The sequence below is a fragment of the Alexandromys fortis genome, unplaced genomic scaffold, assembly GCF_014885135.2.
Source record: "Alexandromys fortis isolate MF-2015 unplaced genomic scaffold, M_Fortis_MF-2015_v1.1 scaffold_362, whole genome shotgun sequence".
Lineage (NCBI taxonomy): Eukaryota > Metazoa > Chordata > Mammalia > Rodentia > Cricetidae > Alexandromys > Alexandromys fortis.
Window position 1 is genome coordinate 211575 of NW_026068272.1, and position 27757 is coordinate 239331.

General features: G+C 47.3%; 2 protein-coding genes across 3 annotated transcripts in view; one reads left to right on the plus strand and one right to left on the minus strand.

Annotated features, from left to right (window-relative positions):
* The first annotated feature begins 227 nt into the window (after nt 1–227).
* On the plus strand, nt 228–8342 carry Mrpl33 (mitochondrial ribosomal protein L33). Its single transcript, XM_050132037.1, has 4 exons — nt 228–371; nt 927–945; nt 3189–3295; nt 8078–8342. Exons 1-4 carry the CDS (start codon nt 350–352, stop codon nt 8125–8127), a joined length of 198 nt encoding a protein of 65 aa, XP_049987994.1. The 5' UTR covers nt 228–349; the 3' UTR covers nt 8128–8342.
* Nucleotides 8343–9732: 1390 nt separating this feature from the next.
* Nucleotides 9733–27757, minus strand: part of Rbks (ribokinase) — an 84197-nt gene continuing 66172 nt past the window's right edge. For both annotated transcript variants that reach the window (XM_050132034.1, XM_050132035.1), the window contains one exon: nt 9733–10039. In XM_050132034.1, the coding sequence (XP_049987991.1) occupies nt 9866–10039 (174 nt within the window). In that variant the 3' untranslated portion in view covers nt 9733–9865. The remainder of the gene's footprint in view (nt 10040–27757) is intronic.

Below are 27757 nucleotides of genomic sequence, written 5' to 3' on the forward strand. Positions count from 1 at the left end.
AGTTCCAGGACAGGCTCCAAAGCTACAGAGAAACCCTGTCTCGAAGAAAAAAAAATCATGATGGCCAAATAGTAGCTCAATGTCTAATGGGAAAGGCACCAGACTTTGGATCCAGGCAGATGAGAAGCTTGGGATATTAGGCAGTAGTATCTTTTGCATGGAGGAGGATCCATCCCATAATACCCCAAAACTCAGTGCCAATAAAGCACAGTTAGAGAATTCATGGGCCTTCGGGAGAGGGCGTGGCTTCTGTCAACTTCCTGAGCCCTGTACCGGAACCGGCTCATGCCCCGGAAGCAGTTGTTCCGCTGTTTAGGTCGGCCTGGGCTAGAGTACCGGAGCTGAGATCATGCTGCTTTCTGCCGCGTCTTGTAAGTAGGTCTGAGGCGGCGGCAGGGCCCGCGGCGTGGGGCCGAGACGGTGACAGGCAGGTCGTGGGGTGGAGCCAGGCGGGGAAGCTGCCATCCGGCGCGCACCTCCCGGGTCTGGGCTCCGCTGTCCTCCGTAGGGACGAGAATCGCCCCGGTAGCCGCGGTGTCACCGGGTCCTCTAGCTCCCCACTGACTTCCTGCTGCGAGGGCGTTCTCGCCTCACGTGACTTGGCTGCAGTTTGCAAAGTTCACCTGTTAAGACAGGAGGCTGTTACAGTGCAAATGATCGCACCATTGAAGGGTGAAGAGAGCACAGACTAGTTTAGAAAGACTTTAAGGTGCCAGCCAACTGCATGGATTGTCTTAAAAAAAAAAAAAACATTCAAAGTTTTGTTGGTCTGATTACTCTTTATTATCCAGGAAAGGTACTTTAGGGTAAACGTTGCTTATTTCTTAAGTGTTTTGGGTTATTATTGATGTTTATAAGCACTTTGCGTAAAATAAATAATAAATGTATTTTTTTATTTTTCTCTTCCAACCTTTACACAAAAAAAGTTGCCAAGAGCAAGTCAAAGTAAGTAAAAGCGTTTGTTTTCTTTAAACTTTGCTTATTGGGGTTGGTGGTCTAGCTGCGGCCAGAGTATCTGTCTCTTAAGCCAGTGTTTGCTTTCCTCAAAGTTGATTTAGGGTTATTTATTGCTTATTTTGTCGGTGTGAAAATAAAAGTACAGATGCATCTTGACTTGATGATAGTGCTGCTGTTTGGTAATTCTGCCCCAGGTTGCAAATACCTAACCTGAAAATGCATTTAATACCGGAACCACAGAACGCATAGCTTAGCAACTCAGCCCATGTGCATGATTGGCTGCTGCCTCCTAAGTTTGTGGCTGATAGGAGCTGTGGTACCCGCTGCCCAGCATCTCCCAAGAGTCCCCATTACTGGCCCAGGAGAAGAGCGTAGTTGGAAATCTGGCCTCTTCCAAAGTGTGGCACTGTCCTGTTTGCCTCCGGTCCCACTGAGTAGCCTCCGGTCAGCATTCATGTTGTTTGTTTAAAGGAGCTTTGGCTTCTTCTCTCATCTCAGGGCTTATCGGTTGCTGTCAGGCCGTTACTATGTTTCGATCAGCACCAAAATTCTATTTCCTCGGAGTGAGGACCAAGATTCACTTTCCTGTAGTCTTCTGCAGGAATCTACAGATAACTCTGATTGATTAAATCCGAGAGCCTGTTTATAGGTTTGGAAATCAGTCTAAGCACTAGAAAAAAATGTGTGGCTAAACATGAGGCTGTTGGACTAGAGGATAGATCCATGCCTTGCCTTTCCCCCTGTTTGCCAGTTCATTTTCTTTTTTTTTTTTTTTTTTTTTTTTTTTTTTTTTTTTTTTTTTATTTATTTATTTAATATACAATATTCTGTCTGCTTGTATGCCTGCAGGCCAGAAGAGGGCGCCAGACCTCATTACAGATGGTTGTGAGCCACCATGTGGTTGCCGGGAATTGAACTCAGGACCTTTGGAAGAGCAGGCAATGCTCTTAACCACTGAGCCATCTCTCCAGCCCTGCCAGTTCATTTTCTGTTCCATAGTTTTAGCCCTGAGAGGATGCAGACTTAGTTTCTTGCTTCTTGTAGGACTCCTTACAGAGTAAGGACCCCACAGAGATTTGTTGAATCTTCACGAGTGAATGAATGATTATGTAAACACGCCTCCCACTCCACAGTGCTGGGGATTGAACCGAGGGCCAAATGCCTGCTGGTCAAATGCTCTCTTACTGAATCCTGCCCAGCCCTCTTTTTATTTGTATATTTTTCTAAGTTTTCAGACAAGCCTGAGTGAGTTTCCCAGGCTGACTGTGAACTTGTGAACTTCCTGCTCCCGGCTCCTGAATGTTAGGGTTACTGGTTTGCGTCCCCAGACCTGGCATCATTGTCTTTCTTAATCCATCAACCAATACTGCGTTGATCCTCAGAGGCACTATTCTGAACATCACTGCGGAATGTGGTCTTTTTGGCTTTATTTTGTGTTTTGAAATAGGATCTGGAAGGATAGCTCAGTCGACTTGAGTGCTTGTTGCTCTCATAGAGGACCTGGGTTTGGTTCCCAGTGCAGGACTGGACTGTAGTCCAGTCCAGGTTAACTTTTTAACAGCAATCCTCCTGTCTGAGCCTTCAGAGTGCTGTGATTATAGGAGTGAGCTACCATGCCTGGTTGTAATGTGGTCTTGAATGCTTTAGATTTTTTGGGAATGGCAGGAGAAATGATGTCTTATGTGGGCCGACAAAGGTAACACACACACATATGGCAGAGTGGCAGTATGGGTATTCAAAGGGCCAGGGAGGCAAGCAGTAAGTTTTATGGTTTGGATAACTAATTTAAAGGAAATATGAAGGTGTCCAGGGCTTGTACATTAGTGATGTGTAACTTCAGATCTCTTTAATTTTGTCCCTTCCTGATTGAACTGCCTCTGTCATTTTGGAAGAATTGGCTTTTTTGAAGCAGCATCTTCAAAGTTGCCCATGGGCCAGCTGTGACTGCCTGCTATTGTTTATTCTGGCTCCTGCTCCTCGTGCCAGAGGTTCTTGATCAGTCCTGGTATTTGGTGAGGTTGTTACCAGGTCCTGGTAGGTGACTATATCTTGGGATTCAGAGCCATTGAAATTGCTTTATGAGAAATATAGGCTGTCATAGCACAGACCCTTCTTAGGATGAAGTAATATTCATAATTACTTTGACTCCACAAAATTCAACAAGTGTGCTGCATGTTCTTGGTGGCCTGGTGTGTTTCCTCAGCTCTTAACAGTGTACTTTTTCATCTTAGAACCATTCTGGTGAGGCTGGTGAGCCAAGCTGGGACAGGTTTCACCTTCAACCACAAGAGAAGCCGACTCCGAGAAAAGCTGACTCTTCTGCATTATGATCCAATTGGTAAGACTCAGAGAAGTGATGTCCCAGCAGGGGAGTGATGCCACAGCAGGCCTCTGACTCCTTTCCCGAATGAGTGTCTTTGGTGATTTTGTGCCCTTTTGAAATCGTGACACTTCTTCACCGTGTTTATTATAGCAGTAGCTGCCGTGCTGGGGTTGGGTACACCAGGATGTCAAACTCAGTCTCTGCTCTTGGTGTGGGAGGGAGAGGGAAGCAGTGACAATGTGATAATAAGTTGTACGAGTAAGATCACTGCGATGCTGGGATGTGGTGGGACTGGAGCTGTGGGAGGTGCACTAGAGCCAGGACAGGTAGGCCGAGTCCCCAGGTACTCGAGAATTAGTTTTGTAAAGGTAGGAAATCAACCATGCAAAGAATAGAGGCAGTAGCTATCTGTGGAGGGGAGGGTGTGGTCCGACGGGCCAGTCACAAGCTTCAGATATGATTTAAATGAGTAGAGAGTATAGAGAGTATATGTTGGTACATTGGGCAGAAAATTTGATCTTTCTTTCTTCCTTTCTTCTTCTTCCTTCTCCTTCTTCTTTCTTCTTCTTCTTCTTCTTCTTCTTCTTCTTCTTCTTCTTCTTCTTCTTCTTCTTCTTCTTCTTCTCCTCCTCCTCCTCCTCCTCCTCCTCCTCCTCCTCCTCCTCCTCCTCCTCCTCCTCCTTCTCCTTCTCCTTCTTCTCCGTCTCCTTCTTCTTTCTTCTTCTTCTTCTTCTCCTCCTTCTCCTTCTTCTTCTTCTTCTTCTCTTTCTTTTTTTTTTTTTTTTTTTCCGGGACAGGTTTCTCTGTGTAGCTTTGGAGCCTGTCCTGGGACTCTCTTTATAGACTGGGCTGGCCTCAAACTCATGCCTGCCTCTGCCTCCTGAGTGCTGGGATTAGAGGTGTGCACCACATACCCAGTTACAACTAGATTTTCTAATGGGAAATGTCTGAAGATTGGTAGCAAAATGTCTTTTCTGGGGTAGCTAATGCCTGACTTCTTGCTGTTCTATGGATGCCTTGCAGATTTGCGATGAAGATGTTTGCTTTAGGGCTGGCTTAGCTCAGGGTACCAGAGAATCTGACCATTTCCCATCATTTTAATGAGTGAAGTTGTTTGGAGGATAATGTTCTGTTAGTCTCTTATAAAGCAAACCAGGAATGAAACACAAGATTTCCAGTCAGTTGATCATTTCCCAGACTGCTCCAATGCAACAGCCAGCTGCATCTGCCTTTTTTATACATACGTACATATGTACATACACACACACACACACACACACACACACACACACACACCTCTCTATGTATGTATATATGTATACTCATTTTATTTGAGTGTTTTGCCTGAATGTATGTATGTGTATCATGTGTGCTTGCATTGTTTATGGAGGTCAGAAAGGATATCGGGTTCCCTGGAACTGTGGAGTTCCAGATGGTTGTGGACCCTATGTGGGTGGGAAGCGAACCTGGGTCTTCTTGACAAGTACTCTTAATCCCTGAGCCCTCTTCAGCCCCCACCCCTGTCTTCAGAGCTCCTTTCCTCATTTAAGACTAGATGCCAAGGAGGAAGGATTAAAGTGCAAGGCATAAGCGTATTAAGCTTTATCATGATGAGAATGAAAACTTGTCAGCTTTAATTCTGTGGATCACTAAACGAGGCAATACAGACTTTAATTGGAACAGAGTAGATTTAGGTTAGCTTTAGGGAAAACTTGACAGATTCATTCTTCTATGAATTAAACAGCAAACATTTTGACTGAAAATTGCATTATGTTTAGTGTGGTGGATAGCAGTATGTCGTTTCAGCTCAGCTCACACGAGTGCTCACTGTTCATCTGGCAACAGCTCTGCGGGAGAATGGTTGTCTTTCACACCAGGGAGGACCTGAGAGGAGAGGGTTTGATACTTGCCTAGGTGCTAGGAGCGGATGATCTTTGGAGTCATGCTCTTCCCTTCCCCAGCTGGGTTTTGACCCAGGACCTTGTACAAGCTTTAATATTGTGCTGTAACCCTCGCTCCTTGGTCAGTGTTAAGTGAAATACAATTAGATCATTTCTCTCCTCCCTCTAGCCACTTGAGCCACCCTCCATCGATGTCCCCTCCAAGCTGATAGCCCGTTATTATCATTACACGTGTATGCATGTATGTACAAATGTCTGAATAGCCTCTGTTGTTCCATGTGTATGTATGTACACAACAGGGCTGACCACTGCACATTGGACATATAATAAGGTACTCACTCATCCTTGGGGGAGACTAATTCTCCCAGCATTCATTAGCTGCGTGTAGTTTATATCTAGGGGTGAGACCCCATGAATTTTCCCCCTTCGTGTTAACACGTCCATTGATACTGCTATTGTTCCATCCTTGTTATGCCACCATTTCTAGGAGACACTGTTTCACCTCAGTCTTCTTGGTCTTTCTGCCCCTCTGCCATGCTGTCCCCAGATCCAAAGATGCAGGGCTGTGAGGGAGATGTTGGGGCCGGGTTCCCCACGATCTGTTGTTTCCAGTTGAGGTTTTCTGTGATGGTCTCTGTAGAGCCTGTGATTTGCTGTAGAGAAGCCTCTTTGATGAGGGGTGGTAGCTGTACTTAGCAGGACCGATGGCTAGAGCACCTTCCTAATACTGGTTCACAATCAGGACCTTGGCTGGGGATATGTGTGGCTCCATGGCTGAGTACCTGTTTTATGTCTACAAGGTCCTACGTCAATTCCTAGAGCTGCCAAACATCCACAAGCTAACCAAAGAAGAACCCATTAACAGAAGAGTTAGGACCCTCACATGTTGTCAGCATAGCATTCAGAGCTCCGCGTCACTCCTGCTCCTGACTCTTAACTATTTGTATAGAGCTTTCTGTTTTTCAGTACTGGCACTCATTGGGCTGCTGCTGCCCTGCACTGTGGCCCAAGCCCCTGCTCTGATCCCACTGTGTCCAAGTGTTGCTGAAGGAGTAAGCTCTGGCTTCTCCCTAAATTCTGACTTTTTCTCTTTTTCTTTTTTAATTTTGAAACAGGGTCTCATTGTGTGTCCTTGGCTGGCCTGGGGTGCACAGAGATCCATCTGCTTCTGCCTCCTAAGTGCCGAGATTACCATGCCCAGCATGTTTCTGTTTTTTTTTTTTTTTTTTTGGTGGGGGGGAGGGATTTAGTGGGACAGGGAGCATCATGTTCCTACATAACCCAAGATGGTCTTGAACTTGAAATTCTTGTTTGTACCTTCTGAGTGCTGGAATTATAAGCATTCAGCACATTTGGCCTGCTCTCCAGGTCCTGAGCTTTCCTGGGTTTTCACATGATCATCTTAGGATACACGGGTCTCTGTATAAACGCAGAGTGCTTGTCTCAGTTAAAGGGATAAACACAGAGAATAAAGGATTTTTAGTCTATAAAACCTTTTTTTTTTTTTTTTTTTTTAAGACAGGGTCTCTGTGTATTACTGGCCAGCCTAGAACTCTGTATGTAAATCAGGCTGACCTTGAACAAACACTGAGATTCACTTGCCCTGTCTCCCAGAGTGTTGGGAATAAAGGTGTGTGCACCTTGACCGGCTTAGAATCTTGCTCTGATGACGAGTAGCTTCTGGACATGTCCATTTAGTAGCTCCTGATTGCTTCTCAGTGCATACAGATATTCTCTCATGTCTTACATGATTCCAAAATACGTGAACAATACCCCTTTATAATATAGGTGTGTTTTTAATTGAGTGGTACGTTTTTCTTGGCTGGTTAATGGTTCTTAAGTTCAGCTGCCTAGAGAATTAAAAAAAATTGAATTCCTGCTTTTGAATTGGAGTTAGGATGGAAATGAGAAATGCAATATATTTAGATGTTTTTCCATTATTTTTTATTTGTTAGGATGATTTGGCTGCCTGTATGTCTGTGTGACACGAGTGTACCTGTGCTTGCAGAGGCTGGAAGAGGACGTCAGAGCCCTCGGAACTGGTGTCATGGGTGGTTGTTTGCAGCATGTGGGTGCTGGGAATCAAACCTGGGTCCTTTGGAAAGGCAGCTGGTGCTCATAACCACCGAGCCTCTCTTTGGCCCACAGCAATATATTTTAAATAAGCTCTCCAGCTAATTCTTAATCATAGTTTGAAAATTTAATAAGAAGTATATCCATTTTCATTGTAGAAGAGACAACAAAGTTGAAATCCTGTATGGTCAGGTTCAGTGAGGAGTTGTGAGGTCACACAGTCCTTTGCCCTTCTGGGTTTTCTTTGAGTGTCTTGTTTTTGTGGCACAGAAGAATCAGGGCATGTAGCTAGGTGCGCGTGTGTGCGTGTGTATGGTGGGGTTGGCTGGAGGCTGATGGTGGAGTATAGGACCCTGGGGCTCTGTGAAAACCCCCTTTCCCAGCGCCCTTCTCCAGTCTCTCTCTAAGGCAGGTAGCACTTTTGGGGATCTGTGGTGTTGAGGTTTTGCTATAGTGCCGCGTTGTTGATCTGACTTTTCCTATTTGGTGTGAAGCCATCTCTAGATAGCAGAGGTTCTGTATTTGCTGTCCCTTCTGACTGCCATTCCTCTGAGGACTGCTCCGCTCTCAGTGCTGTTCTTGCTTGCCCGTGAGAGTGGACCCCAGGCAGGGCAGGCCATGTTTGATTGGTTGAGGACAGTGCTGCTTGGGTGGTGACATCCCCTATCCCTATCCATGTCTGTCTGTCTGCTGTGGCTCAGACTTGAAAATCAGCCCATGCTCACATCTGAGGGACAGTAACGAGGCTCGGGTGGGGTGAATGTTGATAAAAATGGTGACGCTTCCTAGTTTTCTGCTACAATCCCTCTCTCTTGCCTCACAGTGAACAAAAAAGTTCTCTTCGTGGAACAGAAAAAAATACGCTCCCTCTAAGCATTGGATAGAAAATGAATTTGATTCATAAACCAGAAGACTGAGGGCGAGGGACTGGCTCAGAGACCTGCAGAGTGTGCTGAAGAAGAGGAGACAACATGGCCGCCGGCGAGAAGGCCGCTGGGAAGGAGCAGTGCCAGGAAAGAGTTCTTCACAGAGACCAGATATTTATCTCTCTGGATTTCTTATAGGCATTAATAAAAAATGTCAAAATAGCCTGTGCTCTTGTCTCTTAGTGATATTTTTCCTACTGTTTGAAATGTAAAAAACAAAAAAGCCCGACCACCTTACCAAGAAATCACTATTGTCTCAATGAGGGAAGCCATTTTCCACAGTGAGACTTAAGCAGCGCTTGCTAGGCTGCTCCTCAGGACAGTGCTCCAGGCTGTGTGGAGCAGTCACCCTGAGGCTGCAGGACGGCATGCAGCTGGAAGAAGGAAAGAGACAGAACATCTGCTTTGGTTCTGGCTTGGGTCATTAGGAACAGTGCCCCTGGTCCGTATTCTCAGCCAGCTCACCAGAGTTGTAAGTCTGAGAAGTTCTCACAGCTGTGCAGTCCAGAAGGGCCACAGGCTCTGAGGACAGCAGTGGACTTGACTGTACCTTTCTTTTACCAGAAGCGCCAGTATATTCTATACCACTGCTTTGGGGGCATGGTGGGATTACATGATAGCCCATGTTGATGTATGACTCCTGCCTCGCCTCATCTTCCCATTCCCACCAGTTTTCAAAACTCTCCAGCTGCCTCCATTTTTTCCTCAGATTTCTGGCTTGAAGTGAAAGCTGAGCTTTTTTAGAATTGCTAGTCCATAACCTACTTTGCTGTGGGAACTCCTTCAGCCTTTAGGATACCAGCCCACATGGGTGTGGTCTCTTGTACTATAAATGCAGACATAAAGCTTGTGCAGTCTCTCTCTCTCTCTCTCTCTCTCTCTCTCTCTCTCTCTCTCTCTCTCTCTCTCTCTCTCTCTCTCCCCCCCCCCCCCAGACAGGATTTCATGTAGTCTAGGGTGACTCATATTTGCTCAGGGTACCTTGAACTAGTGTCTCCACCTCCTAGGTGCTGGGATTGCGGGCATGTGCCACCACACCCAGTTTAGGCAGTGACCAAGCCCAGGGCTTCATGCATACTAGACAAGCACTCCACCAACTCACTACATCCCCAGTCCCCAAAGCAGGTTTGACAACATAGGCTAAAGGTGAGGATTACCTATCTCCCAGAAGGTGCCAGGGAGAGCCCATTGCTATCCCCTATCCCTTTGGAACATTCATTGCTTGGGCTCTAAACACTGCTCGGGCTGGAGAGATGTCTCAGTGGTTAAGAGCACCGACTGCTTTTCCAGAGGACCCTGGTTAAATTCCCAGCACCCACATGGCAGCTCACAACTGTCTGTAAATTCAGTTCCAGGGGATCCAACACCCTCACACAGACATACATGCAGGCAAAATACCAATACACATAAAATTAAGCACTGCTTTCTACTGTGCATTCAGCACTAGAAATTGCTGCTCTCCAAATATTGGTACTATTCGTACAGATTCTGATGGTGGAATCTAATTCTAGTTAAAATCGTGAATATAAAAATGGAAAGTATCACTCTTGAGTCAAAGAAGCCTTGGTCACTTCATAAATGAACATGCTTACAAAGAAAGGGCATTTCTCTAGTAGTTGTAAGCTAAGAAGCCACACCCATGTGCACTTTATTCCCAGATTATATTTTTGGGGGGCTAGCAGCAGTCAGAATAGAGCAGGAGGAAGGTCTTTTTTGTATGGATAAGAGGACTGCGTTCCTGTAGCCTGGACGCTGACTGTAGCGATGAAATTTGATCTCTTGAGCATTTCTTCCATGGGTAGATTTGGGTAGTAGGCCAGGTAGAAGGCCAGCGCGCCCACAAAACTGTCACCAGCACCCTGCAATGAAAGGAAGACATGCAGTCAAGCTGTGGCTCAGTGGTGGAGTGCCTGCCTGGTATGTGGGAGGCCCTGGGTTCAAGCCCCAGGACAGACTGAACCAGCCCTTTTAATTTTAGAATGGCTTCAGAGTTCCAGAGGAGCACAGACACTCCAGCCGCAGCTTTGTTGACATCTAGATGCGGCATACTTACCATACCTGGTGAAATAGTGGTATATCGGTAACTGATTTTCATACTTTGGATTTTATTAGTTTCTGCTGTGTCCTTTTTCTGTCTCAGCATCCCATGCGGGATGCCATTTTACAGTTAGTTGTCATGTTTCTTCAATGTCTGTAAGCTATGACAGTATGTTAGGTGTTTTTGATGACAGTTTAGAGGTTGGCTACTTTGTAGAATGTGCCTCAGTTAGGGTAGACAGGATCTCACTGTGTAGCCCAGGTTAGCCTTGGCGTCGCCAGTGTGGGAGATTGCCTGGTTCTGGGATTTGTTTCTAAATCAAAGCATGGATGTGTGCTGTGATACGCTGAGTGGCTTCTGCCAGGTATCTCTAATGACAGTCTCCTCTTTTCATAGTATATTCTGTACGCTGCGAGGAATGAAGAACAGAATAAATAATATTAGATAATAGCCCCAAAATGAGTTCATACTGATATGAATGATGAAATAAATGGTGGGGAGGGATGACAGATTTTGAATGTAGAACTCAAAACAATTTCTGTCAATAGTATATGCTCAGGGATCTAAAGCGTTAGTTGAGAACGGAGCTCTGCCCACTTAAGAACAGGGTCTGCCAGCATTGGCAACTGGGTTCTTTTCAGCTGCCTCCCGTGTCTTTTATACTATCTCCATCATTTTGCTCTTGCTTGCTTTCTGGGACAAGATGCCCCAGGCTCATTTTGTATATCCTGCCTCTAGCCCTAAAATTAGCCATTACAAATGCATGCAAAAGTGGTGAGAGCCATTCAGTTGCTGTTCTCAAACCAAATACAAGGAACAGTATCTTCCCTTCCATTCTCCAGGGTCTGCGTTAGAGAAGGTCACAGAGGAACCAAATTAATACCGTTATCAGCGCTTCTAGGGTGCTACCTCATCCTGTAACCAATATGTTTAAAACAATTTTAAGTGTAATTATAGAATCTCACTTTGGAAATTCTGGTATTAACTGCTTTCAGGGGCATTTTCTAGTGCCCCCCTCCCCTGCACACCGATTACTGATCCCTTAGGCCTAGTTTTCACAGTTCTTGGTAAGTCTTGTGGCCATTCTAACCACTGCAAAGAGAGAGCCCTGATGCATAATTGTCTCTGTGCAGCTGAAACATCCGTTGAGCTACGTGTCCAGCACAGTGGTGCCCAATGAGAAAAGAGGCATGGTGGTGAAGGGCGTTAGTCCCAGCATCGAATCAGTGGGCTGAGGCAGAAACTATAGTCTTGAGGCTAGCCTGGTCTACACGATGATGTCTAGACTAGCCAGGACTACATAGTGAGACCTGTCTAACAAGGGGTGTGTGCAGAACCCATGTGTAAGTATTAAATAGTATGGCAGCTTACAAATGGTTTGGGGTGTGTTTTCAAGAGTGAGAGTCTCACAGGGTCTTGCTAGGTAGGGCCTGGACTTGGGATCTTCCTGATTCAGCCTCAGGAGTCGTCACTGGGTTTATGGGCTTGTACTGCCAAGCTCAATTAGTGAGGGTTTTAAGAAAGGGTTGGAGAAAACCTCCTGGGGTTTCTCTGGAATAATCTGGATTTCTAATAGAACAAGGCAGCGAGGAGGAAGAGTGGACTCAGGAGATAAGTATTGTCACTGCGCTTTGTCCACACAGCCAACATAGGCAGTATGGAACCTGCCACGGAGCCATAGCCTTGCGGATGTGGATTCCCTCCTCCCCGCCGCCATTCCTCTCCTCTCCCTCTCTTTTCCTCTTTTTCTGAGCTCCTAGGTGTTTCTCTAAGTTCATTTTTCTATGGATACAATGGAGGCAAAGACATGGTTCTCAGGCCTCTTTCGCTTCCCAGCAAGCTGTATGACGTGAGAGGGGCTGGGGCCAGAGGGACACTGAGCCGAAGGCTATACTGTGAGAACCTTGAAGCCTGGGCATCCCGTCTTAGACCTGTAACCCCACGCTACAGAGGCTGAGGCAGGAAGACCACTGCAAGTTCAAGGCCAGCCTGGTCAACAGAATTCCATTGTAGCCAGGCCCATCCCAGTGAGATGTATCTCAGAACCAAAACAACAAATAACAACAAAAGGACACCTCTCCCCCTATAATCTGATATATTAAAAATGACTAGAAAATATAAAAATTCCAATGTCATGATTAGTGATTGAAGAAATGAAAATGTCTACTATCTCAACTTGATTATTACATTCTATGTATTTAATAATATACTTCATAAAAATGTACAAATATACCTCAAAAAACAGAGCTGGAGAGGTAACTCAGTGGTTAAGAGCACTGGGTACTCTTAAAGAGGACACAGGTTCAATTCCCAGCACCCACATGGCAGCTCACAACCATCTGTAGCTCCAGTTCCGGGGGATGAACACCCTCACACTAAAGGACAGAGACACTGCACTGCTTGCTGCCTTCTGTTGACACTGCTTGCAGGGGTGAAGCTGTGTGCTGGAGGCATTACTTAGGCAACAGGTTTTCACACCCCATTTCCCTCCCTTGCCCCTGCCTCACAGACAGCCTTCAAAGGTACACTCTTCCTATATTTAAAAAAAATTTTTTTCCCACCAAGAACACCTGCTATCCTCACTGCAGGATTCTTCCAGAATTTAAGTCAGAAATAAAGTCACCGTGACAGAGTGGGCACAGGCAAAGCCGAGGGTGCAGGCGCGGCGCGTCTCTGCCGCCTTCCATGGTCAGCATGCCATGGTCCCAAAAGCAGACTGTGGCAGCGCAAGGAAGTATAAAAACAGCCGCGTGGATTTGGCTGTAACATAAATATATATAAACTTCTACACATGCGCCACAATCAAGTAGAACTTGTCCAAGGAATGAATGCAAGGCTAGCCTGACACTTACTTTAAAAATCAATATAAGTAATTTTTTAAACATTTTCAGGAAGACAATAGACTAGGCTTGGCCATCTGAGGGGGCATTTCTGAACAGATGCTGTGGGCCTCACACTGGAGGAAGAGCAACACTCCCCTCATCCTGGGGCCTGGCCTGGTGGGTATTGTCCCTTTCAGCGGCATTGTTCTGGGTTGCGTAGCCAGTTTGGAAAGGCAAGAAAAAGGGCAAGTATTGCAGAAAAGGAGAAAAATTCTGTGACTGGCATAATGATTTATGTAGATATTCATTCCTGAGAAAAAAATTCCTGCATGAAATAACAGGTTCAACAAGATCACTGCTACCTTGTCAGTATAAAAACGAATCGTATTTCTATATAATAACAATGAACAATGAGAAATCAAAGCGCTGGTCTAGGAATGTCGTTCAGTTGGCCCAGTGCTTGCCCAATGTGCATGAAACCCTGAGCTTGATCCCTAGCTGTCTAAACTGGACGTGTGGCACATGCGTGTAACCCCAGCGTTGAGGAGTGGAGGCGGGAGGACCAGAAGCTCAAATCATCTGAAACTATGTAGTAAGTCACGTGTCAGAAACTCATCTAAAACCCAACAGATCTGGGCTAGAAAGGTAGTGGCGTAGTGGCTCAGAGCTACGTGTGTGTGTGTGTGTGTGTGTGTGTGTGTGTGTGTGCCTGTGAGGTGAGTGGACAGTCAGGAGGATCACGTGGTTTAGTGAGACTGTCTCCAGGTGGAGAGCGACAGAACCATCACCGCGTGCCCTCCTGGCCTCTGCCCACACATATGCACTGCACACACGCACAGGGGAGAACACGGAACCGAGCGTGACAGCACGTTAATGACAGGGTGCGGCAGAGCTGCAATGTCCAAGTTTTCTATGCCATAAAAATGAAAGACTTAGAGATTCTAAAAAGTCAAATCGGTCACCTTTTGTGAATTTGCAAGTGACCATTTTTGCCTCTACATGACTTCTCTCTTTTTGAAACATTTTTGTGGCTATCCACTATTTGTCAGTGCGAAATGAATCCAGGGAAACTCCCGCTTGCATGTGTGGATGCTGAAGTGCAAGCTCACTGTGGCTTTCGCAACCCAGGCCAGGCATGCGCAAGTCGAGGGGACCGGGAGGAACACTTAGGGGCTGTGACAGTGACTGCAGGGGAGCCGAGGCTCAAGGTGTTAGCAGCAGAACTAACCAACCATGGCAGAACACGGTGACCAAGAACCGTGACCCAGGCAATCCCCACCCCACCTGGTTAAACAGTGTGAAGAGATCAGAAATCGTCTCCACCTTTCCCCATCGCTCTTCAGATGTAAAGTACCGTAAACGAGGTACACACTTGGGCGGGGGACATGGCTGTTGGCAAGGTGCTTGCCTTGTAAACACGTGGACTATTGATTTAAGAACCCACATGAAGGCTGGGCATGGGGGTGGGCATTTGCCTTTCTAGTACTAGAGAGATGGAGGAGACAGGCAGACCCTGGGGCTTGCGGGCCAGCCTGCCTACCCTTGGTGAGCCTCAGGCTGATAGCAAAGCCTACCTCAGAAATCAAGGTGGAGGCTATTGGAAGAACTTGCTGTGGAAGCCTAAGGCCCCGGACTGAAATCCCAGGACACAAATAAGTTGGGCATGGGTGCCTACACAGACAGGCAGATTCTGATTGCTTGCTGGCTAGTCAGACGGCCCAACTCAAACAAGCTTCCAGTTGTTTGAGCTGGAAGAGGCCGTATCTCAAAAAAAAAAAAAAAAAAAAAAAAAAAGGACACTAGAGGACCTAATGTCCTCCTCTGGTCTCTGCACAGGATGAGTGGGAATATGTTCTCACACACGTATGTGCACATGTGTCACACATACATATCTGTTGTCAGAGACTGCTTGTTTGTTTCCTGGCCACTCAGACCTGAATAATCACACAGAAACGATATTAATTACAACATTGCTTGGCCAATGACTTTAGCATATTCCTAGCTAGCTCTTACATCATAACTTAACCCATTCCTGTTATTTTGTATTTTACCACAAGGCTCATGGTTTACCGGTAAGTTTCTAGGACATCTGTCTACTTCATCAGCTAGCTACATGGTGTCTCTTTGGCTCTGCCTACACTCTCTCTATATCTCTGTTCAGATTTCCTGCCTGGCTATATTCTGCCCTGCCATAAGCCCAAAGTAGCTTCTTTATTAACCAATGGTAATAAAACATATTTGCAGCATACAGAGGGAAATCCCACATTACATATCCTTCACAGAAACACGGTCCCCAAGGATTGACCTCTTGCCTCTACATGCATGTACACACGTGTTTACACATACACACACACATGTGTACTCAATTACTGATGAACCAATTTCCAGTTGCTCTGGCTTTGACCTCAGAGAAGTGAGATGCAGGGGTATCCCAAAGCGGGTATAGCTGGGCCACAGAGCCCCAACCCTTGAAAGCCATATTACACCCAAGATGGAAAAGCATAAAGGGCAGACAAGGAACTCTTCATATGCAGTAGGAAGGTGAGGATGTCCGATGGGGACGGCTCTGTGGCGGGAGGCTGCAAAGTTGGATGCTTTTTACATCCAGCATAGACTTCCAACTTCATTTCACCTTTAGATTGACCTTCCCTAACAGAAGACAGAACAAAGAAGGAACCGAACCTCAGACAGTAAGGCACCACCAGTAAATACGAGAGTCCCAGGAAACCTCCAGTTCGTTCCATGTTCCCTGCTCGTTATATCCCAGGTAAAGTCTGGGCAGGAAGGAGGAGAGAAGGAAGGACATCACAGAGTCGAAACACATCTCCTCTTTAGTAGCTGGGGAACTCTGCCCGTCCCCTAACCCTGAACACACACACACACACACACACACACACACACACACACCATGTGTGCATTTCCTGTAGAGGCCTACAGTCAGGACAACTTACAGACTCTTGGGTGGGGTCCACATTTTCACTCCCTGTGTCTCTTCCCTTGCCCCGCCCAGCACTTAGTGTTGACCTGACCTAATGACTCTGGGTTCATCATGTTCTCTCTTTCAGATCGGGTCCAAGGTGGCTGGCTGGCTCTGGGTGAACCACATGTGACTTTCTTCTGTGTTAGGTCAGGTTGCCATGGCTGAGAGTTACTTGATATTCCCATTGTTGGGTCTATTTATACCACAAGGCTTTCAACTGCCGATAAATTACTTGGCTGTTGATTCACATCTTTAACTATTTTTATACATTGGGATGATTTTTTTTAATGGGAAGTGCTTTAAAAAGTGGAAGCTGTACTCCATCAGCATGATTTTCCTGTAAGTAAGGTGCTTTCCAGTCAATCATTCTTGGCATAATGGAAGAGATCTCATTGATAGAACTTGACGGTTTTCACCTTCTATTGAAAATTATTTTTATGTCAAAAGGGGTGATGGCATAATTCGCCTTCCTTCCGACAGTCACCAACGTGGCTAGTACTGGTTGTTTTCTCAGAACACTTCCCTGCTTAGGACCAGGTGCTCACCCAGAGTGCACGCAGCATTCTGAAATCCCTGCTTTCCCAAGGGCCGTCGCGTCCCTGTGGTTTGAGATGTTCTGCTCCATGTACGTGTGGTGGCAGCTCACGTGTAAGTGTGTCACGACAGTGGAAATGTCCAGTGGTGCCTACCGAGGCTTCTAGAAGTGTGCTGGTTGGCTTCCGTCAAGTCGACAAGCTAGCATCATCTGGGCAGAGGGAGTTATCAGTCGAGGAACTGCCTCTGTTAGACTGGCCTGTGGCCAAGTCTGTGGGGCCAGTTTTGTGACTAATGATTGAAGTGGGAGGTCTAACCCCGGGCAGCTGGTTCTGAGATGTACAAGAAAGCAGGCTGAGCCAGCTACAGAAAGGGCCAGTAAGCTTCAGTTCCCTCCTCTAGGTCCCTGCTTTGAGCTCCTGCCCAGACTTCCCTCAGTGATGGACTGTAAGCTATAAGCTAGATAAACCCTGCCCTCCCTAAACTGCTTTTGGTTATGTGGTAATCCCAGCAGCACCTAGGACAGGTGTGTGGGAGCAGGCAGGGTTTGAGGGCTGATGATGGAGGGTGGGCACTGTACAGCTGCTCAGATAGCCTCAAGGGCAGAACCTGAGAGAAGGGAATTTTTAAGGGTAGTGCCAAGCTGGGGTGTGGAGAGGCCTCTGCTACTAGGCGCGAGACAGCATTGCTATGTGAAGGCTGATCTCATTCCCTCCTTTCTTTCAGACCATCTTCTCTGGCCAAAGTCCCACTTTCCCTTCCATCTTCCTCACCCCCACCCCGCCGTTCTGGGGCCCTTGTCTATGTCCATGGTTCTGTGCCCTCACTGAGCTGACTCAGTTCACACCCAGTCTCTTGGGGCTGTCTGGTGAGAGTGTTGTATGAGAGGGTGAGGGCCCCTAAGCAAATGCTTAAAATGGTAGAAAGTCACCCGGCGGTGGCGGTGCACACCTTTAATGCCAGCACTCAGGAGGGAGAGGTGGGCGGATCTCTGTGAGTTCGAGACCAGCCTGGTCTACAGCGCGAGTACCAGGACAGGCTCCAAAGCAACTGGGAAACCCTGTCCTGAAAAACTAGATAGATAGATAGATAGATAGATAGATAGATAGATAGATAGATAGACAGACAGTCACCCCCACAGACAACCTGAGCTCACTGCGGCCAAACTGACGGTCTTGCTGCTGGGGCACTGCCCTCCTGCGCTTGTACACCTCCACACAGAAAACCTGGGGGTCTTCGGGACTCAATTCCAAAGGCCCAGTTCTGCCCTCTTGTCTCTCCCTGGCCGCCTTCCCACTCATGTCCAAAGTGACTTCTTAACTGTTCTCCCTGCTTTCGGGCCTGGCCCTTCTAGTCTACCCTACATATGCTTGCAAATCTGGCTGCTTCATCTCTATGCCTAAGACATTCTACATGCTTCTGGGCCTTCTGAGCATAACATGTTAGCTCCTTAAACAGAGCACAGCACATGAACCTCCTTCCTTCCTGCCTTTCCCCCTCCCTCCCTTCCCTTTTTAAAATTTTAAGACTCACTGGAACTCGCTCTGTAGACCAGTCTGGCTGTGAACTCAGAGCTCTGTCTGCTTCTGCCTCCCGAGTGCGGGGTTAAAGGTGTGGCCACCACTGCCCGACAAAAACTTCTTTTCTAGTTTTACCTCTTTCCCTTTGGTTTCTTTGTTCCTGAAGCTCAGAACATCCATGGACTAGTGTCTACATTTATTCCTAAGACACAGCTCCTCATCAGCCTAGTCGGTCTCACACTGACTGCCCGGCACTGTGTTCAAGACGTTCTCTGATCCCACCAACCAGTTAGCCTCCAAGCCCTCTATGCTTCCTTCCTGAGGTCATGAAGACAGCTTTGTCACCTTTGATCCTGAGGCCTAGTGCTGCGCCCAGCCACTGCTGAGATGTCCTGACAGAAGCTGGGCTTGAGTGGTCAGGCGCGAGAGCCAGCACACGCTGTTCTAAGAATTCCCCTTCCTGGGGGAATGGGGTGGCGGCCATGAAACAGGCTTATAAAAGCCCTAGTTTGTCAAATTCCAGATGACAGAAAATGGGTGAACTGGAAGGAATGATGGGTATTAAATGCGGTTGGGGGAAAAAAACCCAAGTGCTGAAAACCCCAAGGTAAAAACTTGCTGGGCAGCACAATGAGCCTGGATGGTCTTGAGAGAGTGATGTCAGTCCCGAGGGTTCATCCCTTAGGAATCTGGACCCACATGGCATGATTCAGAGGCCAAACTGCTGAGCCACCCCAACAGAGCCCCCACATTCCTCTCTGATGTCTTCACACATTCCTTCTGACAAGAGGATACTGCTTTCTTTTCAGAGCGGCTCCCTCCCTAGAACTATTCAGCCCACACTGCAGGCTGAATTCCTCAGTCTGCTTGTGGTTTCAGAGGCTGGAGGGGAGCAAATGGCTGAAACACACCGAGGCATCACTTCTTCCTTGAGGATCTGGCCAGGGGCTCAGGAGAGAGCAATGTAATCACCAGCGTTCCTGCCACCTTTCACATGGGTGCTGGGGCCCAGGTTAGCGCCCTCTGGCTCAGCCCCACTGTCTACTCTTGGTTTGGGATGGACTCATCTTCCAGGGATCATTTTAGGGCGCTGCCCCAATTGCTGAATGACTACCCTTAGGCGAGACTGGCAGCATGGACCTCTGCCCCCTGCCCATGTCCAGGACATGAGTAGACGACTGAGCCTAAGAGTCCTAAACCTCGGGGGCACCTGACAGAAGGACTTTTTAATCTTGCTTTCAGCCCCTTGACAACCCTCTGCCATCTGAATTAAACTCACACAACTGGGGAACCATGTGCAGACGGCATGGGACCAGAAGGACCTGAAACCCGATTTCACCAATGTCCTGGCTGTGCGATGCCTGGCAGGCTGTTCATCTTTTCTGCATCTATCTACCTGCATGAGGGGACCACTGTGGAAACTACTTCAGACTATGTCAGAGGGTCCAGGAGAGCCCGGAACAGAGCGGGTGTTCAATGGAGCGGCGCAGACTCCATAGCATCACGTCAGAGGCCATTTCATTTGCTCAAGATTTTATAGTGAAAACCCATGATCTAGGTCAGTGGGATCAGACAAGGTTTCAGGGACAAAAGGGGTCACCATCATACGGACACAACCTATGGAGTGTTAGAGCAAGAGGTTTGGATTTCTGTTCCCAGCTCAGAGGAGCGGAATATGGTGTCTGGGAAGAGGTAGAAGCCAGTATCTGGAGCCCTGGGTTGTGCAGGCCAGGACTAAAGCCCTAGCAGTGGCCGTCAGTACCTCCTGAGGTCTGTCGGTGGACCCTGTAGCGATGGGTGAGACTAAAGTGTGGAGAATGGAGTGAAGAGCAGGGTCCCTGTTGTCAGTGCAGAGCTGGAGAAGGCAGGCCGGGCTCTGGCTTCCATGCAGGGACAAGGAGCAGAGGCTAGAGAATGAAGAGCCAAAGCTCGGAGAGGCAGGGTCGGAGGTCAGCACGGTGGCAGGGACACCCTGGACTCCTCTGCATTGAAGCTTGGTGGGACACGCTGTTATCCACGGCTGGGCAGATGCCACCTCTGCCAGGGAGAGGAGGTAGCAGACCCCAAAAGGCAGTAGGTGGCTGTGCAAGCTTGGGGTGAGGTTCCTCTAGCAGTGCTGGAAACTGAGGTCAGGGCTGATCCTGGTGAGCAGAGACCACCAGGCTGCTGGGTCCCCTTCTCCACGTGACCAACCTCACCACTCACTGCCAGCATGAGCAGGAGAGCTCTGCTGAGGGCTTTTCTTTCCTACAGGGCACGTGTTCCCAGCGGGGGCTAGAACTCATGAATGTGAGAAACCTGGCTATTGCAATGGTTGGTGTCTCTTTAAAGAGCTACTGTATATAAATGTACATATGAGTATAGTTATCATTTTAATATTTTATGGGGGGGAAAGGAGGGTGAATAGGGATTATTTTTACAAGGTTCTTTGGGGCAGGGTGATAAATCTGAGAAATGCTGAAGTAGGCCTCTTGTCCTGAAGAGCGAATGCTCTAGTCAGGGTCTTGGGCGTGTGAGAGACCCTAACAGGCACACGCTCCACTGCGGGCAGGGCGGGCAACCACTGAAGGCTCCCCACTTCCCTTCACTGAGCCAGACGTCCTAACACGGTTACCAGTAAACCTTGGGAAACTCAAATTGGAATTTGGGAGCAGATGGGGATCCGGACGGCTGGTGCAAAGGTTGTCGCCTGTGCAGATGTGACCGAGTGAGCTCTGTGGTGGACTGACCCTGAGACAGGCGGTTTACACAAGAGCTCAGAGCACACGCAGCTCCCATTGGAATCTGGTCCTCTCCTCTTATCATGTTTACCTCAGGAGGATGAGATCACATCCTTCCCCAACCTCAAACTTCCCGCCTTCCTGAACCACTTCATTTTATGAGCATCGTGACAGCTAGCCAGCACCCAGAGTTTGTCTCTCTGTGTAACGGAGCCGATGGCCACGCTAAATTATCTGTAGGAAACATGACAAATTATCATATCACAGATGCTCATATCTTTGCCACTTCATGATAAATGTTAATGATTAGGCTGAGACAGTCTACTTAAAAATACTCTAGGATTAAAAGATTAAACTATTTCATGGCCTAATATAGTTCAAATGATCAGCACTTCAAATTAATCAAGTACTGAACTGAAACTTGTTCCTTGGTTTATATAATCTGCTAGTCACTTATGTGTGTGTGTGTGCGCGCACACGCGCGTGGTGGAGATGAAACCCAGGGTCACTGAGCTACAAACACCTTCTACAGAAAAACAAACACAACAAACAAACAAACAACCTCTCTCCAAATCCTGACTCTGGGATCTGATTCCTAACCCATAGTCCACAGAGTACAATTCCCTGTTCCTTGGTGTAGTCCTGGGGTTGAGCAACCGCCAGCGCTGTCTGAGTCTAGAAGTTTTCATCCCCCTCAAAGAAACTGCATCTTTTACTGCCCTTGGGCCTCTCTACTTTCTGCCTCTGCAGACCTGCTAAATATGTACCCATTTTTCAGTAAAATAATTTCATATTTTAATTATATAGTTAACTGAGAATGTGTTATTTCATAGCTAGACAAAATGTAACCATATTCCTTTGGCTGCACTTCAGACGAAAGCGAGGCTGCTGGTGACCCAGCGGGAGCTAGTTACGAGAACTTCAGGCCTAACAAACATGGCAAAAAAGGTTTAGTTTCCGCCTTCCTCAGATTTTCTCCAAGAGTCTCTGAGGTTTTCGGATTAAGGCAGCGACGCACCCAGAGTTTGCTGTTTGAGGATTGCTGTGGTGAAACTGTCTGTGACCGCTAATCTGGGAAGTGAAAACCCACTACACTTTGCAACATCAATTGGTCTGGTTTGTCAATCTTGGTTCCTGTACATTCGGCTGGCTTGAGGGATTTTCTCTCTGATTTTCTGTGCTGCTTAAGGGATGCCATCAAAATAAATGTTAGGCTTCCTTCTTGAAGATCTGAAATGGGGGTTTCTGGTGTGGTGCACACTGGGCATGAGAGCTTTGGTATCCACAGTCCACCCTCAAAGACCAACATAGAGCATTCAGGGGAAGCCGGGAGACATGTCTGAGCAGGGGTACAGAGTCCCTTATGTTGGGTGAGCGGCTAATCAGGAAATGGTATTCCTTAACAGCAGACCGACTTGGTGAGGCTAAATGGCAGAACCTGAGACACATTCAGCAGGTCACTGACTGGGTAAGAAAAGGGAACTGGGTCAGGGAAGTGATAAATGCAGGCCCTTCTGCTCCGGTCAGGGACAATGCTCCCAACCCTAGAATCCAGCGAAAAGTGACAGAACTCTCACTTTCTTGCCTGTTTACAGGGTATGTTTACAGATGTAATCCAAACAGAATCTCATCACAGCCCCGTGAGGCAGCCAGGCTTTCATTGTCCAGACAGAAACCAAGCATAAGAGCTCAGGGCCCCTGGTTGGTGGCAGTTAGGATGTCTGGTTGGAGCTCAGTACCTGGAAGGGCTTTTGGCCTTTGCCCATAAATATTTTAAAATACCTTCAGAATATATGGTGTACCTCTGAATATCTTCAGTGGTAGCAAACCTAAGTCTTCTAAGCTAGGGGTTTCAATTTTGACCTCAGAATAGCCTGGAGGGCTTGTTAAATGGGGGATGGCTGTGCTCCACCCTCAAACTTTCTGATCCTTTAAACCTAAGGTGGGGCTTGGGATTTGCATTCCTAATGAGTTCCCAGGTGGCACCGAGGCTGTGGGCAGAGAAACACTCCACCTTAGGAATTTACTTCTGGAAAGGGTGAATCATTTCGGTCTGGGCTCAAACTATGGGATTCTGCCATTTGATCAAAAACGATGGGAGGAAATGGAATAAGGGCTCCAGGCAGGTCTCTCCATTTTTGTGTGTTTTGACTTTTTTGAGACAGTCTCCCTGTGTACCCTGGAACAGGTGGACCAGGCTGGCCTTGAACTTGCTGTGACCCTCTTGCCTCTGCTTCCCCAGGACGGGCTGTGCTGCTGCACCTGGCTGCTTTGAGGGAAACCATGCTGTCTCCCCACTGGGCACTGAAGAGTTGGGGGAGCAGGAACTCCTTGCCCAGCTGCACACTGTGAGATGTTCATATCAACCTTTAATTTTTTTTCCTTTGGGAAAAGAAAGTATGGCTGTGACACACTAGCTGGTGTCAGGGAAGAGTTAAGAGCCGCCGAGTGACGCTGAGCAGGCAGGGGTCCTTTCTGCGCTGCTGCAGGGAAGAGTGGAGATTGGAAGGCGGAGGGAAAAGTCTGATTTTTGCTACTGTGATCAGAATGGAACAGGTGAAAAGGTCAAATTTTAGATGCCAGAGACAGGCAGGTAACATTTCACCCAGAGAAGAAGAAAAATCCCGGTAGGAGAAAAATCAAAGCAAACAACACATGACATTGGTACTCAGAGAGTCAGCCCTTTGTGTCACAGCAGGGAGAAGCAGGCGGAGGAATGCCTAAATATTGGCTCTATTTTAATTTCAATTCTACATTACATTAAACTCTCCTTGTACTCCTTTATTTTCCAGCGAATGCTGACACAAATTGGCGTGCCTCCTCTTTGACATCCGTATTCCTCTTGAATTATGTATTTCTCTCTGGAATGAGGTTTATGGGGCTAAAGCGTTCTTTCATTTAGATGGATGGGAGCAGAGAAGGATCAATGGGAGGTCAAGTGTAGAGTCAAAGCAAGGTGAGGCCGAGGTGTGTACAGGCCAGCACTTTTCTGCCCAGAGAGGCTGGAGGGGTCATTAAAGACGACACTGCTCTCCCTATTTCCACCACATTGATTGAACTTCAACTAAGACAAAGCAAAAAGCTCCTTATGCCTCCAGGCCAGAGCCCCAGCCTCTTCACTGGTGTGATTGTAAGAGAGCAGGTGATCATAGCAACCGCCTCCCTGGGGCCTTGTGTAAGGCTGGGTCGCAGCCACAAGAAGACCCTGCTGGCTGTGCTTGGGCTCTCAGGTTCCCACACGTGCAGGGCTGTGCTGCTCAGGCTGTCCTCTGACCGGAGACAAATGGCTCCTGGAATGACAGCGGTCATTTGCTGGCTCCATCTGGGCCTTGCCTGTGTATCAGGGTTCTCCCTCAGCCTCATCAGTCAGAGATGGCCTCTCTGTGGCCAGTCACACTAGTTCTGAGTGGAACCTTTTGATGGGTGCTCTGAAGTAACACTTGCACCTAAAGGATCTCATATGAAATTCAGACATACCCAGCAATGAACAGAGCAGACATCCTTGACTGTACCCCTCTGTGCCCCTCATTCTCCTTGCCGCCCGAGCTTGAGCCCCATCCTTTAAGCAGTGCTCACCCATTCCAAAAGCCCTTCTTAGCTTGTTTTCAATTTCTACTCTATGCTGAGGGTGGAAATGGGGGTGGGGAGGCACTTTTGCTTGTTGCTTGATAATAAAATAAGAACATTTCATGGTTTGTTTATATTATAGCTGGTTATGTTATGAAGGCTGTCAGCAATCACTGTGACCCCAGCAGAAGTTCCGCCACGCTTGCTGAAGCTGGCAGGGCCCAGCGGCCATGTCTCGGTGTCACTCACAGAACATCTCTCATTTGGCCAAGGCTAGGCAGACTGCAGAGATCGTGAGGTCCACTGTCAGCCTCGGAGTGGATGGGCCATAGATGGCTGTAGCCTCTCAGGTTCTGGGGTGGGGCTGGCTTGGGCTGTTCTCAGCAGAACCCACTGACCCTCCTTCAGGGCCTTCACGGCTCCGCAGTCTGGGAAAGCCACAGAGAAAAATGGCTGAAGGAGACTGAAAATTGTCCCAAAGCCCTATTTGCCCAAAATGCCTGTGGTAGATTAACTCATTCTGTAATTAATAAAAGAGAAAAGGAGCCCTGAGTGCAAATGTAAGTGCGATGAGAAAGGCCTATTCTTCCGGCACTATTAATAAAGGCTTTGTGTAGAAATAACTTTATGTATCTGCGAATAAATGGCACTTAAAACCAGAGTGTCAGTTGGTGACTCACTGGGTTCTGAAGACTGACCTTGCCTCCTGTGGTCAGCAATCTTTCTTCCTTGTGTCTCCACCACTCTAGACAGAAAACAGTTAATCCAGTATGCCTGGGAATCCTACACAAGACTCACTCAGCGTTCTCTGCCAAGCGCGCATGTTCACCAGCTGCTTTCTTCTCGAGCGGTGCTCGCAGTAAGATCATTGTTCTCTGGGAACTGCTAGATGGCACAGAGCCATCGGATTGTCACACAGCAAAGGCATCTGATAGCGTGAGCACCAACCGCAGGTTGCACCTCTGCCACACACAGAACTTTGAGCAATTAGTCATTGCACAACGCCGTAGCCATGCCCTTCTCAACTTGAGCTGTTAGGCCACAAAATCAGCAGGCAGTTGCTGTTAGGAGAGGGTTCCTGGTTATTTATAATGCCTCCACTTCCTCACAATGACTGCCTCGCTCCTGGCTCTTGAGCCAGGTCTACACTGTGAGGGTGAAGGGAGGAACTGAGCAAAATTGCTTGGAGACTCTAACTGTGCTGAAAGCTGGTGGGGGCGATTCACCGGGAAGTGCTTGGCCCTCGGCCGGAATACCTGGTCCTGTCTACACACCCCAAACCCATCATGCACCTCCTCCATGGTCCCTGTCACGAGGGAGGAGTAGTTATGAGGAGACTGGTGTCTAAAGCATGCATGGTAGGCAACTACATGAACTAGCACTGGGCTCTGAGGTGTTTGTGTGGAGGATATTTATCATTCCTGTTTATTATTCATTTTATTAATTATTGTATTTCTTATTAAATGCCAGCTGGTATTTAAATGAAGGGTAGGTTTCTGCTAAGTCCCAATCCTCCTGCTTCTGCCTCCCAAGTGCCTGGGATCACAGGTCTATGGCACCATACCTAAGTCTGTGTAGTTTAGATTAGCATTTCCCTGATGGACCGTAGTGTTCTTGGGGGCTTCAGTTTTAATGCTTTTGTTTGGATAGAGCTGAGTTTGAGGCAAAGCAGAGTGCTGAATCTAAGACTCCTTCAGAAAAGAGCCAGGGGAAATTAGTCACAAGTTTAGGGAACAGCAAGAATGCGGTTCCTACGGAGCCTTTGGAACCTGGATGCCCCTTTGTTCAGTCTGGACTTTGACGTCTATATTATCTGTGTGGGTCCACACTTTATAAGTCAAGGGGACAGACCTGGGGTGACCAGTAGAGTTAAGAGGGAGTGGGGTGGGAGGGGAGGAGTTGAAGGAAAGAGACTGCGGGGTGGGAATGGTATAAATACAGTACTCACATATGAAATTCTCAAATATTAAAAAAGCACTTGAAGCTAGAATAGCAAAATGTTTAGAATTAATAAGGCTGCATGATGTGGATCATTTTATTTTATTGATCTATTTTTTGAGACAGTGTCTGTCTGTGCAGTACTGGCTATCCTGGAATTTTCTATGTAGAACAGCCTGGACTTGAACTCACAGAGATCCTCCTGCTTCTGCCTCTTAAGTGCTGGGATTAAAGGCATATGCTATCATGGCTGGCCTATAAGACATTTTTTTTAAAATACCTTTTTGTGTTGTTGAAGTTATTTCCTAACTTTTGGAAGGGAAGGAGGGAGGAAGTGCTCAAGTGGGAAATACATGCATTTGATGTACATTATAGGCAGAGCTGGTTTAAAGGATCGATTCCCAAACATTAAACAAGAGCAGACTACATAGGAGAAAGGGGCTTTTCCATCAGAAACAGGACAGTCATGGGAGAGTTACCTGGCACACAGAACTCAGAGTCTTTACCCCAACTGTGTTTTGTTTTGTCTTAAATAAAGGCTATAAAACTTCAGGGTTTTAGTTTTTAAGACTTTCAGAGAAGATGCACTTAGCTCCACTTCCTAAGGATCTTTTCTGCCCCTTCTGTTCCCACACCTCAGGGCTTTTCCTCAGTGGGTTAGAGTACAGAATTCTGTGCTTTTTTTTCTTGAGACAGGGCTTCTCTGTGTAGCCCTGGCTGTCCTGGACCTCACTCTGTAGACCAGGGTGGCCCTCGAAATCAGAGCTCTGCCTGTCTCAGCTTCCCAACTTCTGTGAGTAAAGGTGTGCATCACCACTGCCAGGCAAATTTTATATTCTTTTAAAAAAGCTGTTGGGGCTGGTGTGGCTGGTGTGAGTTCAAGGCCAGCCTGGTCTACAGAGTGAGTTTCAGGATAGCCAGGGCTACATAGAGAAACCCTATCTCAAAAAATAAAAATCAAAACAGCAGCAGCAGCAACAACAACAACAAAAAAACCCAAAAGGCTTTCTGTGTTATTTTGAATATTTTGGTGTTATGACTGAACCACGGTCTCATACGTGTTATTCTCTATCACCGGACGAAGTCGCCCTCCCTTATATTTCTGAAGGAGCATCACTAGGAAAGAGGAAACGAAGTACCTCCTCTTCGGGGCATGGTGGCACATGCCTGTGATCTGAGGACTTAGAAGCCATTGCAGGAGGATTGAAAATTTGAGGCCAGCCTGGGCTGTACAGGAAATCCTGTCTTAAATAAAAAAGCCAAGTATAGTGGTGTAGCACCTTTAATCCTGTCCTTGGTAGGAAAAGGCCGGCAGAGAATTGAGGCTAGCCTGATCTACACTGAAAGTTCCAGGACAGCCAGAGCTCCATAGTAAAACCTCTGTCTCAAAAAACAAACAAACAAAAAAACAACAAAACTTTGAAGTCTGGCTGTGGTAGTACATGCAACTGTAGTCCC

What these genes read in the sequence shown, in the direction of transcription:
- Mrpl33 (XM_050132037.1), top strand. Translation starts at nt 350, where the DNA reads ATGCTGCTTTCTGCCGCGTCTT. An exon ending in TCTGCATTATGATCCAATTG is followed by an intron (nt 3,296 to 8,077) that starts GTAAGACTCAGA and finishes CTTGCCTCACAG; the next exon opens with TGAACAAAAAAGTTCTCTTC.